This window comes from Herpailurus yagouaroundi, unplaced genomic scaffold (assembly GCF_014898765.1).
Source record: "Herpailurus yagouaroundi ecotype Mexico unplaced genomic scaffold, PumYag 100, whole genome shotgun sequence".
Classification (NCBI taxonomy): domain Eukaryota; kingdom Metazoa; phylum Chordata; class Mammalia; order Carnivora; family Felidae; genus Herpailurus; species Herpailurus yagouaroundi.
Genome location: NW_024412391.1, coordinates 55,483,364 through 55,501,679, shown reverse-complemented (window position 1 = coordinate 55,501,679; position 18,316 = coordinate 55,483,364). Strand labels below are relative to the sequence as shown.

Here is an 18,316-nt window from a genome sequence, read left to right as displayed (position 1 = left end):
ATGGCTGACAGAAAAGAGAGAGCTGGAATTGGTGCTTTTTGTGAATATAAATAAATCAGCTTAGTCTAGGATTTAGTGAGATTCAGGACCACATGGTTCTGGATGATTTTAGAATATGCAGATACTAGTCTGATTTAGTCTGGGCAACTAGATCCTTCCAGAGGTGAAAGAGAAAGGGCATGAGTAATAATCATGGAGTGCCCTCTGTGAACCAGGGGTTGGATTTTGTGACCTTATGATATTTTGCCTAGATTTCGTTATGTTAATAATTGTCAATTACTGAGCACTTACTATGTGTGAGGTCTTGCCCTAAATACACCTACAGAGATTTTTTTTTTACTCGTTTAATTCTTACAAAAATCCCATAAGGTGCATATCCATTAACTCCATTTTACAAATTAGGAAACAGCTCACAACTTCTTATATGTCTAGCCCAAGATTATACAACTGCTATCTTAGTTGTTGGACAGTGACCATGTTAAGAATCTATCTGATCGGCCTTAGAAGACTCAACCCATTTCTAAAAGTAAACATAAAAGAAATAATGGCATTTGGGAAACCTGTGAAATGAAGTTTCATGCTCTTTGTTTCTCTCTGCAATCTATTTCCCACAGACTCCATTCAGGTAAGTCTCCCTAAAACTCAGCATTGATGAGGCCACAACCCATCTCTTTCACAACTTCTGCTAGCTATGTGCTATATTAATAGAACTTTCTGAGAAGCATAGACATAAGAAAGTAGATTCAGTCTGTTTAAAGGCAATGAGTAGTAGTAGGTAAGCACCAGTTAAGAACTGGTATAAAATCCATTTTATACTAAAATCTTTATACAATGGTTCAAGAAGAAACTATAGATGGCAGTAAATATATAAATATTCTAAGGAAAATATTTTCTGTTTAACCTAGGTACAGCATCATTAAATTAATAAATATGTCCTTAAAATTGCTCATAATTAAAAATCCAAAAGTGCAGAAAAGGCTGAACTTACTTTTGAGAGGGCTACATATTCTTTTGGATAGATGACAACTTTTTTTAAAAATTGTGGAATTTTGTTTCATAAACCAAATACCCGAATGACCTTTAGAGATCATGGTGTGTGAAAAATAAGGCTGAGGTTCTCCAGAAGCCTCAGGACTTAGCAGAGCTTAGTAAGAGGGCAGCCATTTTTTTTTTTTTTTTTTTTTTTTTTTTTTTTACTCTGCCTTTAACCCCTCACTGCTCCTTTATTTCTTAAGTAGAACTAAAGGATTTTTTTTTCATTTTATTTATTTTAGAGAGATAGAGATCAGGGGGAGAGGGGCAAAATGAGAGAGAGAGAGAGAGAGAGAGAGAGAGAGAGAGAGAGAGAGAGAGAATCCTAAGCAGGTTCTATGCTCAGCACAGAGCCCAACTCCGGGTCTGATCCCATGACCCTGGGATCACAACCTGAGTCAAAATCAAGAGTGGGACACTCAACCTATTGAGACACCCAAGTGACCCAGAATTAAAGGATTTGAAGACATTTATAGGTTATATTGTGCCCTGCCATAGTGACAAAGTAATCTTCATATATGCACTGATCTTTACTTAAGATGTCAGGGGTTTATTGTCTGAATTGATTTGGACACGAAATCCTGAGACTTGAAAAAGTATATAGTTTCTTCAGAGGGAACACCCTCTTTCCTACAAAAGCAAGGCCCAATTTCTTACAAGATTGGGGCCAACATTCAGATCAAATGTAAATGTGTGACTAATAAGTGGTTGGGGTAGCAATGCAGATTTGTGGAGCCATAGATGAGAGGGCCATTAAAACATATGGAAGAAAGGTCGGGAAACAAAATGGGATATAAAACAAGAAAATAATTTCAAGATTCATGAAATAGAAATAACAGACTATTCCCAATGGTAACTTTGATATGAGTCATTTCCATAGAATAGAAAGGAGAGGACACTTCATGGAGATTAAAAAATGAAAGGAAGAAATGAGCTAAATAAAGAAAATTCCAGAAGCTCAAAAGCTTTTGCATTAGCAATGCATATTTTATATTTAGCAATGCATGTTTAAGATGAGTACACATTTAAAAGATATTAATTTAAATAAATTAAAAAAGAGAAGAAAAACAAACCTAAGACATTACATTTGAAATTTATGAAGAATGAGGAAATAACTTGAAATATAAAGAAGAAATAAATTCTGATATTGTCCCAATTCAGTTTATTTATTTTTTTTCTATATTAAAAAATTTTTTTTAATGTTTATTTATTTTGGAGAGAGAGACAGAATGCAAGTGGGTTAGGGGAAGAGAAAGAGAGAGACACAGAATCCAAAGCAGGCTCCAAGCTCTGAGCTGTCAGCACAGAGCCCAACATGGGGCTCGAACTCACGAGCTGTGAGATGATGACCCGAGCCGAATTCGGACGCTCAACCCACTAGGCCACCCTGGCACCCCTAATTCAGTTTAAGTCAAGATATAACTAATGAAAGATGCACTATTAAGGGAAAAATAATCAAAACAGGCTTCTATAAGATCTGAACCAAAAACTGCATATTTTACAGATGCTTAGCAAACAAAAATTATTATATAATGTGCACAAATTTTCTAAAACGAAATAGTGTGGTCTTCTTAAAACTGAGGATTTAACACGTTTAAGTAATCCATATGAGTAATTTAAATCATTGTTACACATTTTATTATAATAACCAAACACTTCAAAAGTATAAAACTGTCTTTCATAATTGAGGAAATTTCAAATGTAAATGTAATTTAACTGAGTAATAGCTGAAAATGATTGAAGAAAATGTGTTCGTTTAAAAAAGTACGTAATTGTATTTTTGAAATGCAAGTCACAGTTTGTTTTTCTCATTATCCTGTGTGTTATGCATATGTGTGCTTAAGAAAAATCATAAATGGTTTGTGGGGTATGGTGATCAGGGGCACTACAGAAAAATGTACTTAACTGGAACAGTGCCCTCTACTGTTTTAGTTGCACAAAAGCAAGAACAATTTCTTCTCTAACAAGCGCACTCATGCCTTAGCTGGAAAAACAAAATCAAAATGTTATGTGTGGGAGGGGAAACAATTCCATAAATATTTTTGTACTATGCCATAAAAATGGCATTCTATCTAATTCTCAGAAATCATGTTTTAATGTTTATTTATTTATTTATTTTGAGAGAGAGAAAGAGCACTCATGAGTGTAAGCTGGGGAGGGGCAGAGAGACAGGGAGAGAGAGACAGAGTCCCAAGCAGTCTTTTCACTGTCAGCAGAGAGCCCAGTGTGGGACTTGATCTCACGAATTGTGAGAAATCAAGAGTCGGATGCTTAAATGACTGAGCCACCTAGGCACCCCACTAATTTCCAAAAATTAAGCACAAAAATAGTATCAATATCATCTAAAATCATTTATTCCAGAATTTATTTGAACCAGGTTTTCATAATTATACAAACCAAGTAGAATCCTAAAAGTTCCCAGAAAAGACCAATTTACCTCTTCTTTGTCAACTCTCAGTATCATTATAATGACTAGAGTTTACATCTATAAATATTATATGTAAATGCCACATGTAAAACTGTATCCCTCAAATCATGATATAAGTGAAGAAACAAGGCAACAACATATTGTGAAGAAGCACGAAATAAGTTCTTAGAAGCATCGAGAACTAAAATATTGACCCACTTGCATGTCTACCTAGCCATGTGGTCAACATCAATTTGCTATGTTTCTTGGTCTTGGATCTTCGTTATATAATTAAGTTTTTTTCATCTTTTTACCTTTTTTAAGCCCATAGATTCTGTGATTAAAATACATTTACAACATGTAAAACAAATTTCTTCCAAAATAGCACTGGGGATGGAGGGAGAGCGGAGTTCTACACAGACTATACCCAACACACAGTGCCCACCCCTAGCCATGGCTTTTCATTACCTTCCTGGTAACCCCCCAGAGCTCCCTGGAACATAGCTGGAATCTACATAATGGTAAATTCTCTAAGAATGTCAGTAGTTCTAAGATTCTGGATTCTATGAGGACAAATCTGACTCTGACACTTATCCCTTTGAGAGCCACATGGGATAAGAAGCTTCCATGGTTTTATGCTAAGTTAGTCTAAAATTCTGGATCATCATCCAGGATAAAATTCTTGGAGTGTCGTCATTTTGAGTGAATGCTAGAGATTTGTTTTCCGATGTTACTCACTGTGATCTGACACCAAACACAATGCAGTCCTGTCAGACCCTGGTAACATTTAACCGTCTTGTGGCACTTATCACACTTGGTTGGGCAGTTACCTTCAACCCAGTAATGGTGCATGACCTAGAATAAGAAAAGAACATTGTGATTGAGAGGAGGCATACCTCAACATCACCCTAAGAGAGCAAGTACAGCTACACACTTACATCAGTGTTCTTCTTGGACTTCACATACGTCTTGATGCAAGAAGGCGGCGCTCTAGCCACACAACGCTCATGCACTGTGTACTTGCAAACTGAAAAGAAACACGTATACACATTCAGAGTTAATGCTGGTCCCGAGTGCAATTGTATAGGGAAAGAACGACATTAACAGAACCTCATTCTACATCCACTGCCCCCTAATCAATCCAATCAGCTACATCAAGAAAACGTCTAAGTTGACTGTTTTTACCATGGAATACAAAAGGCCAATTAGTACAGGAAATATTATGCATGTGAAAAACCAAGACTCCTCTGTCATGGCATAGCAGGAAATGCTTAATTAAATCAGGCCTCACTCAAATTTTTCACAATAATTCCCAGATGACAGAAATATTAAAGACAAATTGATGACTGCCAAATGGCTTGGTGTCATTTGCTAGAAGGAAGAGATCTATATTTTACAAAGTATAGGCATGAGGGCAGCTGGAGGGCATGGAAATAAAAGCCCACGAGTTTATGCTATTTTCTCTATTGATTTATCTAAACCTTAAATGGCTGATTAGTCCATTTCCAGAGAATAGATTTCATCATACATGCCAGGCCTTCAGAATAAGTTTATCCCTCACTTGCCATGATGGCACTGCTTGTCCAAAAGGAACCACCTATTCTAAAAGAGCTCTAAATGTATAAATATATAGAATAAAAACTAAATAAAAAATTACTGTGTAGTCCTCTCAATAAGGCAAAAACAAACCACTACGTAGAATTGGAATGAACAATACTAAATTCACATATTTATATAGTAAAACTGTTTTAAAATATCCACAATTTTTATTTCCTTGGTGACTTTGAAGACGAAATCACACTTTTTCTTCTTTTCCATATTGGTAACAATGTTGAGTATTACATTTGTCACACTGTTCAGTTAAAATTTGTGAGCAAAATTCTCACTCTCTCTTTGACGGCACTCACAATGAATTATCATTTTGTTTCATATGCTCCCATCAGTAGAATCTACCATGAAAAATCCTTTTCCTTAAAAGTAACAAAGTTTAGGGGCACTTTGTTGGCTCAGTCAGTTAAGCATCAGGCTCTTGACTTCAGCTCAGGTCATGATCTCACAGTTCATGAGTTTGAGAGCCCCGTATCGGGCTCCACCCTGACAGTGTGGAGCCTACTTGGGATTCAGTCTGTCTCCTCTCTCTCTTCCTCTCCACCACTCATGCTCTCTTGCTCTCTCAAAACAAATAAGTGAACTTTAAAAAAATAAAGTTTAAAAAGAGATTACTTCCTTTGTACATAAAGTATGTTCTAGCATAACTAGCCTCTCAAATGTGGCCACTAGAAACTGCCCTCTGAAGTGACATAAGCCAATTTCACATAACTTTATTAATATCACTTAAACGTGGCATTAAAACATGGTTTTTATGTCAAATGGGACACGTAAGAGGAAGTCAGTTCTCAGATATAGTACCAAAGATGCTGCTACCTAAAAATAGTATCGGAAGCCAGCAGGGCTGTATGGAAGCCAAGTAAGAAATTAGATTTAATATACATGCACCAAAAAATGGGATGTGTTTAATAAACTTGACAGTTTCTGGGATACCTGTGTGGCTCAGTTGGTTGAGCATCCAACTCTTGATTTTGGTTCAGGTCATGATCTCGCTGTTAATGGGTTCAAACCCCATATTGGGCTCTGCACTGACAGCATGGAGCCTGCTTGGGATTCTCTCTCTCCCTCTCTCACTCTGTTCCCCCATCCCTGGTCACATGCTAGCTCTCTCTCTCTGGCTCTCTCTCTCTCAAAAATAAATAAGTAAACATAAAAAAGTACTTGACAGTTTTCAGTAACTCCACACATAGCAGAAAAGGAGATGGTTGGACAAATTGTTGGACTAAGAGAATGGCATATTTATTGATTAGGACACACTATTCCTCTGTTTTAACAGGGTCAAAAGAAAATGTAAACATTTCTCAGGCATAAATATTGTGTATTTAAAAATACTTAGGTGACTTGTTAATAAATTCTTATCTATACTACCAGAAAACTCTAATGGGCAGTACTCACTCAACAGAAAAAAACGGAAACTGTAAGGGTAAGTGTACTGAAATGGAAATAATGGCCACAACTCATGAAGTGGCAACCCTTTGGTTCCCAATATCCATTAATCATATATGAAGGTTTTCCTCACGCTAGCATTAAAAATTACTTGCCTGAGCTTTAAGATTAGTTTGTATCCTTAATTTGAATGCAAATTAGTAATTGATTAATTTAATTGTTCTTAAAAGACCTAAAAGAAATGTCTCATGATAGGAAGACAATGTGAATTAAGTGGCTAACTTGGAAAAAAAGGGCAAATATGAGTAAGATAAAAATATGAGAAACCAGTGGGAATTTTCATAATAGTCCCAGAAGAAATGGGAATCATACATAAATCAAACTACAATGGAAAGAAAATGGCTACTCAATTGGAAAATGTCCTTTGTTCTTTTCCAAGGGGAAGGTTTCTCAAAAGTGAAGAAAGATAAAACCAGAGAGACCTAAACATTTAGGAACATATTGCAGGGAAACATGAATCCTAGGTACAGGAAAGGTCAGAATCATTTCTTAGGTCTCCATCTACAAATAGGACTATTCCATGAAATCAACCTTTCCTCCAGGTGATGACGTCCAGGCAAAGTAAATATACTCACAGGAACAGCAGAGGCCCTGCTTCCCCACACCAATCAGCATGTTCAGGCAAAGATTGCAGTAGGCAGGTTTGTTAAAGTGTTTGAGTCGCCACACATGCTGTCCGTCATCCTTCACGTTCTGCGCAGGACGCAAAAGAAACAGATTTCACTTAATGAAATAAACAGTGGAATATGCAAGTGCCAATAAAATTCAGAGCTGGACTGAGGCATTTGAAGACAATCTGTTATTTCATCCCTGACTTTCTCCAAGATCGCCCAAGAGTCTAGAAAAACACATGTGCTCTAGTGGAATGAGATCCGCTAACACATCTCGGATACTATAGCAACGCACACATTCTTGTCTAATGTCAACAGTTCAACAGCATGTCCCAAACCATCATAATGACCTGGCAAACCGAGCACTCCCTAAGAAAGGGGACATGCTTGCCTCGCCTTTGAAAATTTTATCCTTAGAACAATTCCAGAAAGAAGTAAATGAATAAATAAAGAGAAAACGCTCTTCTTGAGTGGAAAAGCCTGACAAATACAAACTTGGAAAGAATGTTAACCCTTGCTTAGTAGTAGGAATATTCAAATTTCATGATAGGGGGTCTTAAAGGAGGCAGAGGAATGGATGGAATGGGGTGGGAAAGAACAATTACTTAAAGGTAAGTTATTGGTGTTATTTTAAGACTTCAGTTGAGGACTACTTACACCTTATAATTTACATTAGTGTATTTTTGTATGTCACAGCTAGCAAAATTTAAAAGATAAACTTTTTTAAGGACTTAATTATATTATTATCGGACTTAATTATATTATCATCTTGTTTATTCCTCTTCCATAAAATATGAGTGATTTTGATCTCATAGAAAGGTGCTAAAATATTAAAACTGTATTATGCTATTTATTTATAACAAGCACTATAGTTATTTGCTATAATAATCTTAAGTTTGAGTTAAATCACACTTTTCATAACAATTATAATTATGATTTATTCTTCTAAGTAAAACTATATAATATCATAATAGCTATTTCTCTAATAGGTATTTAATTACATCTATATTGTTCAGACTGAAGTAAAATGAAATACTAAGATGCTCCTGAATCTCTTGAATTCCTTACAAGAAGGTCAAGATACTAAATGAAATTATTAAATACCATTACTGTTGTTACTATCATTTTCTGTCCTTGCAGAACATGTACACCATTCACCAAATTCTATCAAACTCAGATTAATTTTAGGCATCACTTATTCAATGGCAACCATTATAGGACATGATATTTCACGTTAGCCTAGTTATTATATTTTTCAGAACACATTCACCTAATAAAACTTTTTGATCACCTACTGTGTGCTGTGACATGAATACATTTTCCATAGTGGTGGGACAATATAAACATGTCCATATCGTTTCATTTTTCTTTATACTAAAATATTAATAATAATGCTTCCTGACCACCTTTTTTTATTTCCAGTGAGGAGATAAAACCATCAGATTTAAAATACTTGATTAAATCCATAGTAACTAACTCTTACATTAGAACCAGAAATGTCAAATTTGCATCATAATATGAAACATTAATGAAAATGTTTCCTGGGAGATAATTCTCCATGGGTGTCTTGAATTTCTGCACATTTTGTAAGCAGAAGAACTGTCATTTTTTCCAGGTTATCTTTGTAAAGATATTTGAAAAACAGGTAGCCTTGGACAATAGAGAAGGATCTCCCTACAGAGCAGAGGGCAGTTTTACTTACTGTCCAGTATAATAAAAATAATCTCTCTCTTCTAAGAAAAGGTTAAGCAGGTTTGTTTATTGCACATTATAAAAGATTTAGTTTCCCCGAGCCAGGGGATCCAAGCTCTGAGGCTGTGCACAGTGATTCCTTGTGACATGCTCCATCACCTGTGTGAGACTATAGGCCAAGAGAACTGGCTCAAACATGCAGCTCCTACCTCTTGCTGTGCTATAAATAAATGTCCTTTGTTTCTGACCCAGGTGTCTCATGTCCTCTGCCAGCATACATGAAACTTGAACAAGCTAACTTGCTAATGTGCAAGTAGGGAACTTCTTAGGCCCTTCACAGTTCTGGACAATGTTTAGTTTTTTTTGTTTTTTGTTTGTTTGTTTTGACAAACAAGCTGTCAACAAAAGCAGTTATGCTAAGGGTATTGTGGAGAGGACATCAGAAAACACTGGTGTTTTAATTTTCTTCCACAACTTAAGAAATAGTTTTTATAGTGGTGCCTGAGTGGCTCAGTCAGTTAAGTGCCCAACTCTTGATTTCGGCTCAGGTCATGATCCCATGGTTTCATGAGCTCAAGCCCTGTGTGGTGCTCTGCACTGAGAGTGGAGATTGAGATTCTCTCTCTGCCCCTCCCGGCTCATGCTCTCTCTGTCTCTCTCAAAATAAATAAAATAAAATAAGAAATAGTGTTTATAGTACTTTCTGAATCCAGTTCTAATTTGTTTGAGCCATGAGATTTCTAGTGTTGTTATTATATGAATGGAACATTTTATATATTTGTTTAGCATTGCTATGTTTTTCAAACTGTCTGTATTTTAAAATTTCTATTCCTTAAAATAAGAATAAAACATTCTAAGTGAAAAGTTTAAGTGAGGGGGTTGTTAATTTAATAGATATAGATACAGATATAGATATAGATACAGATACAGATATAGATACAGATACAGATATAGATATAGACACATAGCTATAGATAGGTAGATAGAAATAATACATAGATATAGATAAAATCAGGTTAAACAAACATTCTTAAGTGAAAAGAGGAAAGAAAAAAATATGGAATTTTAATACATATTACTGTTCTTATAATCCTTGTCATTTTATTTTTAAATGAATGTCCATTACATGTGAATAAGCCTCATCTTGTTGAAGAGCACATATGGACTAAGTTAGCTGGCATTTTCCTTATCAAAAAATAAACAAGTCTGAACGTGGGTGTTCTGTCAATCAGAACACTTAGCCATGTTACAGGCTGTAACTGATGTACAAATCCATTACCCAGACATAAAATACTTTACCAAAAAACAAATTAAATAGCTTTATAGCTCTTAACCGGATACATTGCCAAAATATGCAAAGGATGAAATATGTATGTGACTTCAAGAGAAGAAATTGAAACCAGGAGCCAACTATTTCTCAGCAGTGCAAATTATACTCCAGCCCTCTGTATTTTCATGTCTTGTCTTGTTTGTCTTATTAAACTTAGTGGGGGACAGGGAGAATCTGTCCCTTATTATATTCTATCAGCCAGTAGAGCATGTCCCTAATAGTACTTCTCTTGCAAATAAATATTTATTGTCATAGAAAGGAATTCATCTTTTTAAACAAGAAATGAAGAGAAAAATCCAGAAGGCTTGATTCCTGGCCTACTATGAAAATGTGGATAAGCCATTTCACCTCTCTTCCTATTTTCCTCTCTAATAAAATGGAAACACCTACTTTCCTCTCCCAGGCTGTGGTGTGAGGTTTCATTATACAATACCTGTGAAGTCAATTTAGCTCCTCAGAAGATTGGTGTTATATAAACAGCAAATATTATTACTATCATTGGGTTGAGTTGTAACATCCCAATGTTTTAGCCAAAAGACTTGAGAAGGATGTTTGTAGGTTTACTATACTTTGTTTCATAAAAAATCTGTTCTGTTTTTCATTACCAGACATCACTTTTAGTAGAAATTTCCTCCTGATATTTACAAAACACTGTATTTTATAAGTGAAGTGGTTCAGTTCTGTGAACTGATTATGACAGAGAACCACTTAATGAAACGGAGGCAAGTTCACACAGAGAAAGAGCCCTAAATTCCTCTTCCCTTTTTACTCCCTAGAAGTCAAAAGGAGGTTTCAAAGGCAAGAATGCCCCTTGGAAATTTTTGGAAGCTATTTCATGACCCTAATGATTTCTAAAGTTTTAGTTTTTCCCTAAATGCATCCAAGATCACATATCATGTTCAAGTGAACTAGGGCTACTATAAATAATCTCATTTTTTCAGAAGACCTGAAGGAGAAATTTACTAATGCCATAGCCAAAATGCCCCTAATCCCCATACCGGGCCACATCCCTGTCTGTTTCAGCTGACTTCACTTAAGACACTTTCAAGAGCAAATGTTGCAAATTAATTCCAACTTATTAAATAATAATGGCCATTCAATTACCTCCCTTTTCTGCTCAAGGTCTCCAAAAAGATATAACAATATGTAAGAAAATGCTCTTTAAGACAGAAAGATGAGTTACATCAGATCTGGGCAAAGAGAATGCAGAGAGACAGTTTAAAATTCTGAGTAGAGTTGCAATCAACGGCTTATCTCCAGATCCCATTTTTAAAAGCCAGGCTCAGGACCTGCCATTCTTGGGTTCAAATGCAAATCCAAGAGCACATCACAGCACCGAGCTGGCGTCCTTGAATGACCCAACTTGGAATCTCAAGAATTATTGCATTTATCCACTTCATAAATCCTTTCTAGATTGAGCAATGCATAAACAGCAGAACAACAGCTCAACCAAATTAAATTTAAAAAATAGAGTGTGAAGCATTAGTTTTCCAAATATAGCTTAGTCTATTAAGAATGCATCATCTTCGGCTCTCCATTATACTCAGAAATTTCATCAGGAAATAGACTTCATCAGAAATCAGGAGGCACACCAAGTGGTTACTTTTACTTTGCTGAGTCAGCTGAAAATATGTGTCCTAAGACATTCTGATCAACAGCAAAGTTTAAATGATGTATAGTATTTAAAGTCCAGGATTCTGAGAACACATAAAATGAAATGAAAACATATATCCACTCAAAAGCCATACATGCCAGATGTGGGCACTACAATCCAAGACTAAGAAGTTAAGGTATTCTTATCTTAAGCCAGGCTCCTACTTAAATGTGTATTTCTGTTTTTATGATAATATGAATTCAGGAATTTTTCTGAAAAACCTAATAATGATCCAAGATTACTGATTTTAGGAATTGCAGCACTATGAATTATCTTGTTTATCTAAAAAAAAAAAAAAAAGAAAGAATAACTGAGTTGAAAGAATATTTGAAAAGGAAAGGAATATTGTTGCCTAGTTTCTTTTTATGTATCTAGAGAGAATGAGTGGCTGGCACAAAAATGACCTAGTTAGTTAGTTAGTAACAGAGCCAAGGTAAAGATCAATTTGATGAAGTTCACTGCTACCGTACTATCTCTTCATTAGTCTACATGTCTTGTTGGGGTTGTCTAACTGAGCTAAATAAAAAGATATTAGATTCCTTTCTCCTAAATGACTAAATATAAATTAATACTCTTTCTGTTTCTAATATGACAGATAAGCGACAGAATAAATCATGGGTCAGAAAACTATGGCCTGTGGGTAAAATCTGACTAGCAAGCTGTTTTTGTAAATAAGGTTTTCCTGGAACACAGCTTTGCTCTTTCCTTTACTTAGTTCCTGTGATTACTTCTGTGCCAGCCATATGGTGGAAATGAGCAACTGCAACAAAGACCTTATAAATAAATGACTCTGCTTCAGGTATAATAAAAATCACAAGCGACACCCAAACTCTCAGTTTTCCTTCAGATGTAACAGACTGTACCATTTCATACTGGGTTTGCTAAGTTTCATGGCCTTCTTTTTTTTTTTTTAATTAAAAAAAAATTTTTTTACATTTATTCATTTTTGAGAGACAGAGAGAGACAGAGCACAAGCGGGGGAGGGACAGAGAGAGAGGGAGACACAGAATCTGAAGCAGGCTCCAGGCTCTGAGCTGTCAGCACAGAGCCTGATGCGGGACTCGAACTCAAAGGCTGTGAGATCATGACCTAAGCCGAGGTCAGATGCTTAACTGACTGAGCCACCTAGGTGCCCCTCATGGACTTCTTATAATAGAAAAGAAATGACTCTTATTCTCTAGCATTTGATATAGAATCAGGTTCTGATAAACTACATTTGTGATTTTGCTGCCAAAACAGATAGTACTTGAAATAGAGTAAATATTTAAAGTCTATTGATGGAGAAAAATAAACTACCATGAAATCACAACTGTTCTGCTTTGCATTAGAAGTAAGGATTTCTCTCCCAGGACAATGTTCTTATCTGTGTAATTTGGCTAGTACACCACAGTCACTTTCAAATGCACTGCGGTATTTAACAAGCACTATCAATTAGAATCTACTCCCTGAGCTCATAATTGACAGAAGACAAGAATGTATAGGACAACATAACAAGACTGGCTGCACAATAAATAGCTGGATTCAACCTAAAGCTTCTAGATTTCCAATTTGATTAGCAAAAGGGGGGGGGGCTTGGGGGCTGGAAGGGGGAAATGGCATCATGAATCAAATTCTCTACAGGTAATAACATAACACATTAACTGCCTACAGAAAAGGAAATAAATCTCAATTACTAAAAAAAGGCCCTCATCACTCAGTTGTCATTGTGTCATTCCTGCTTTGTATAACACTTTCCATGCTTCGGAATTAAAAAGCTGTTTCTAACAAATAAATGCTCTGTTTTGTGATCATAATTACATGGCTTATACATTTTATTAAAAGACAATTTAAAACATTATTGGCTTATTCTTTTTTAAAAAAGCAAAGGAAAAGGGATATTACTCTCAGAATTCTTTAGAGAGGAAAAATTCCATCTCCTATTTAAGTTGATCAGTAAATGTTAAACGATGTAGCCATGCCATCTAGTGGCTTTCACTGGAAACACAATTTTGGAACATAGGTCTGGTTACTACTTTGAAACCCTAAATGGATTTCTCCTGTTAAACTCCAAAAACATCTCATATTACTAAAAACACAAAATATAAACTTAATAACATGATTATAAAGTATATTAGGTATGCTTAGCCTGATAGAAATTCATGACAAAGAATTTTCATTCAGTTGAAATAAATTTACTGCTACATTAGAAACCGATGAAGTATTGTATTTGTTTAAAATAATTTGAATTAAATCTATCAGGACTTGTGGATTGTATTTACCCATGCTATTTTCACAACCTTATAAATAATATATATATGTGTGTGTATATATATATATATATATATATATATATATATATTTATAAAAAATCTAAACAACTGTTTCCTTAGAAGAACATCATTTCAAAATCTTTATGTAATATTTTAAAAATAGATGACTAAGTTTGCATTTCTGCATTTTGCTGTCCAGCATACCAAATACCAAATAGTGTACTTACTCATTCCCATACATTCTCTCATACTAAAATTTCCATAAATATTTAGAATAAATGTAATTGTAGCTTTAAAAATATAAAATTCTCTTTGAGGGAAATGTTATTATCAGAACATCTTGACTAGCATATGACAACTTTTTCTGTTTAAAGTATACCTTACTCCTTAAAATGTTAACTTTTGTTAATTTTCTTTTTGTTTTCTCCTGATTTATTTACATATAGTTTAATCAGGTGTATTAAACAATTAAACAAATATTTAAAATATAGAGATATACAACAGGTTCTTACCAAAAGATATCAGGTTATGTATTGTATGAGAACATCAGATATAAGAAAAAACTGCCTCATTAATTTTCAAAATGTAGAAATATATATCTATTAACAATAAGATCTACTTTGTTTTAATAAATTATTTACTTTAAGGATAACTTCCTTGTATATCACCTATTAGCAATTTTTCTTTGCCTTCCTATGACCATATCTAAAATCCTATGGGCCTCATGAGGGGTAAGCTTAACCTAAATGTGAAAGAATTTGAACATTCAGGTGAAAAAGAGAGAAACGCTAGTTTCCTAAAGCCCACATATATATTCCCACACCCATATGTAAAAGTGTACAAACATATTTGTGTATATTCTCATATGTCTTACAAATACAGACTGTAAGATTTCACGAGGGCTTTAAAAAATTTGGTCTCTTCTCATAAATATGGAGAACAAAAAGAGGGTTACTAGAGGGGATATGGGAGGGGAGATGAGCTACATGGGTAAGGGAAATTAAGGAATCTACTCCTGAAATCATTGTTGCACTACATGCTAACTAATTAGGGTGTAAATTTAAAAAAAAAATTAAAAAATATTTTGGTCTCTTGAGTAACTGTGGTATAGTCTTGAATCTGCAACGTTGTTAGCTCTGGTAACAAATAAGTAGGAGAAGTTTTGGAGTCAGCAGCAAAGTGGTGGACGTGATGTTCTTGCATTTCAAAATTCTAAATATTTTATGTGTTATGGTGGTTTCCATAAGTAATGTTCTCTAAATCTTAGTATACATTTTATTATATGCACATTAGAATTAATTCTTTTTATTAATGCTACATACAAAAATCCAATAGTGACTCATTGACTTTGATTACTGAAATTGACATCAAGACCCGGCAGCAAGATTCAGTTTCAAACTCACTGTTTTATCCCATTCTAAACTTAGGTTCATTTATTTTCTGGCAAACCACTTTTTAATTACCACTGGAAGCAATGATATAAGAAAACTTTTGATAGGCTTAGAATGAAAAGCTGGCTGATCTGATGATACGTAAGAAAAAATTATGTTTCATATATACTCTTAACTACCTCAGTATATAATTGGCTTCTCCAAGTATTGGTTATCAATAAAATAGATTTTCTTCATGGGGATGGTGATTATGGAATGAGAAGGAGCACCACAAGAACCACAGACTGTAATAATATTGGGGAGTTTCTTGCAGTAAATAAAATGAGAAGGTCAATATTTTTTTTCAAACTAGATCATATTTTAAATAGAGAAAAAAAGAAATTACATATTAAATAATAAAGCAATACCTAAAATGAATCAATGTGTTTGTGGCAAGTATTACTCACAACTTATTATGACACTGCACTGTGGTATACTTATTAAAAGGTCCAGGCACTCACTACATGCTTAATGACAGAAAACGGCCAAATCAATTTATAATCAAAATGTGTAATGGAGCACCCCACTGACTTACCACCAGGCCACCCTCTTTGTGTAAATGCTTACATTTTCCAAGCCCAGGAGCACAAGAAGTGGAATTGTTGTCATTCCTCCTTGGATCCATTCCTCCAGAGAGACTGTTCCATCATGATCATAGTCTATTTCTTCCATCATTTCATGGAGGATCTGGAGTAGAAGAGATGAGGGAAAGCTTGCAGTGAATCAATAAAATGCATTTCAAAAGAAAGAATAAAGCATTGCAATGAATTAGCTAAAACAAACTGACCAGCAACTAACTGCAGAGTAGAGATAAATACCTAGGTAAATTGGTACAATGTTAATCCAAAAACTGTGGATATCGTGGCTTTGTTATGATTTCTGGAACTTGACCACCTATGATGTTCAACTTGTAGGAATAACTGCTTAACTTTTTAATACTTCTCAGTGAATGATACAGCTAAAACAAGAGGGTATCTTTAATTTAAGGGTGAAAGTGGTCTTTAATTGCTTTCTCTAGATTTTTAAAATTCATGTATATGCCAGAAAATGTCTGAACAAATTAACTTCATGGCAAAGAGCTGAAGTAATTCTTTGCTAAGTGGTAAGGGGTGGAGGAATTAAGTTGCTTTTAATTGTCTATCAGAACTTAATAAATCCAAGAAGTTAAATCATCAAGTCATTTTTGATTAGGTTTCTTTTCTAAAGTTGACTTGTATAGAATGTCTCAAAATGTTCTCTATAGTGTTTGTTGGTAATACAACTATCTCTTTTACAGTGGTAATATCAGTATTTAATCCAATGTGTTTAATAAGTATGTTAATTTACTGTAAGCTTTTTCAAAGAGCATCCAGAATGTATACTAAGTATCACATAGGGGCTGTTAATATTACATTAGCAGAAAGTATATGTGTGTTCCAAACATATTACCCTTGCTTTCTGGGGAGATGAAGTATTTCCATCTAATAGCACCAAAATGCTAATACAGAAATTTTAATCAATTCAGAAAAAAAAAGATACATGGAGAGCATTAGAACAAAAATTTGAAAGATGCAATAAATGAAATACTTGATATGTTGATACAGTGTTGTTTGCCTAAAAACTCCTGAACTTAGTTGATTGGTGTGGTTCCTCACGAAGTATTTGAAAATCAGGTTATTTTCCTTCATACACACCTAAAGGTAGGTACTGAGAAACAAGAGAATTTTTGGAACAAATAGTGCTGAAATAATCATTTTATTATTCTCCAAATGAAAAACAGGGGAAATTATTTAGAATTTAGCAAAAAGGTAGAAGATACTGTTAAAATCTCCTGCCCCTTGAACGTACTTTGATGAACTAGTAGAAAGAATAAATAAGAAGAAAACTAAAACACAGAGCATTGTTTCAGGTGGTTGTACCTCATACATCTAATGTTAGAGCCTGGGTTCATTTTTTAAAAACCTTTTCCAAGGACGTCTCAATATTCCCCATTAACTGCCATGAACCTCAAATGTTCAATTGTTTTTATTCATATGTGTAAACTTATCAGGTGTCTGACAATGTGTACAAATGTACACACTGGTTTAAAACAGGCAGAGTTGGGGCGCCTGGGTGGTGCAGTCGGTTGAGTGTCCGACTTCAGCCAGGTCACGATCTCGCGGTCCGTGGGTTCGAGCCCCGCGTCGGGCTCTGTGCTGACAGCTCAGAGCCTGGAGCCTGTTTCGGATTCTGTGTCTCCCTCTCTCTCTCTGCCCTTCCCCTGTTCATGCTCTGTCTCTCTGTGTCTCAAAAATAAATAAACGTTAAAAATTTTTTTTTTTTTTAAACAGGCAGAGTTGCCGAATCATTAGGCAGGATGAGGCATGCCGTTCCCCATGATGGCAAACACACTGCACAAGGTAAGTCATTTTATCTTCACTTTCTACTATTTATACTACTCACAGAGGTGACAGATTTATCAGTGTGTGCTGCAAATGACAAATAATGCCATACAGTTTATTATTTATATTTTCTAGTAGGGATCTGTCATAATTAGACGGCCCAGCCACCAACTGTTCCCTTCCTCAAATCATCCACATCTCCCTTTTACTCAAATGTACAGCCTGCCAATATTTTGGGGGAGAGAAAGCAGTAGTGCCGCCTTCAGCTTTAAAACCTAATATAAAAAACATCTTCCTTCTTTCCATGGCTCCAGTGAGGACAAGAGACTTGACTGAAAGATGTACCATATTTACAGGTATTAAGGTGAGTAGGATGGACAAAGCTATTTTAGATGAACATAACCCCAAAGGACAAAAGAACTTAAAAGTCCCTTAATTTCAGTGAAAATAGTACTAAGATGAATCAAGCAGTAATCTTAGAATTAAATACCATTCTT

At 35.0% G+C, this 18,316-nt stretch overlaps 1 protein-coding gene across 10 annotated transcripts in view; it reads right to left on the bottom strand.

Annotated features, from left to right (window-relative positions):
• DGKB (diacylglycerol kinase beta) overlaps nt 1-18,316 on the bottom strand; it is a 750,184-nt gene that overhangs the window by 530,070 nt on the left and 201,798 nt on the right. For all 10 annotated transcript variants that reach the window (XM_040472539.1, XM_040472542.1, XM_040472540.1 and 7 more), the window contains 4 exons: nt 16,027-16,146; nt 7,069-7,186; nt 4,378-4,466; nt 4,178-4,294 (listed from right to left, as the gene is read on the bottom strand). In XM_040472539.1, the coding sequence (XP_040328473.1) occupies nt 4,178-4,294; nt 4,378-4,466; nt 7,069-7,186; nt 16,027-16,146 (444 nt within the window). The remainder of the gene's footprint in view (nt 1-4,177; nt 4,295-4,377; nt 4,467-7,068; nt 7,187-16,026; nt 16,147-18,316) is intronic.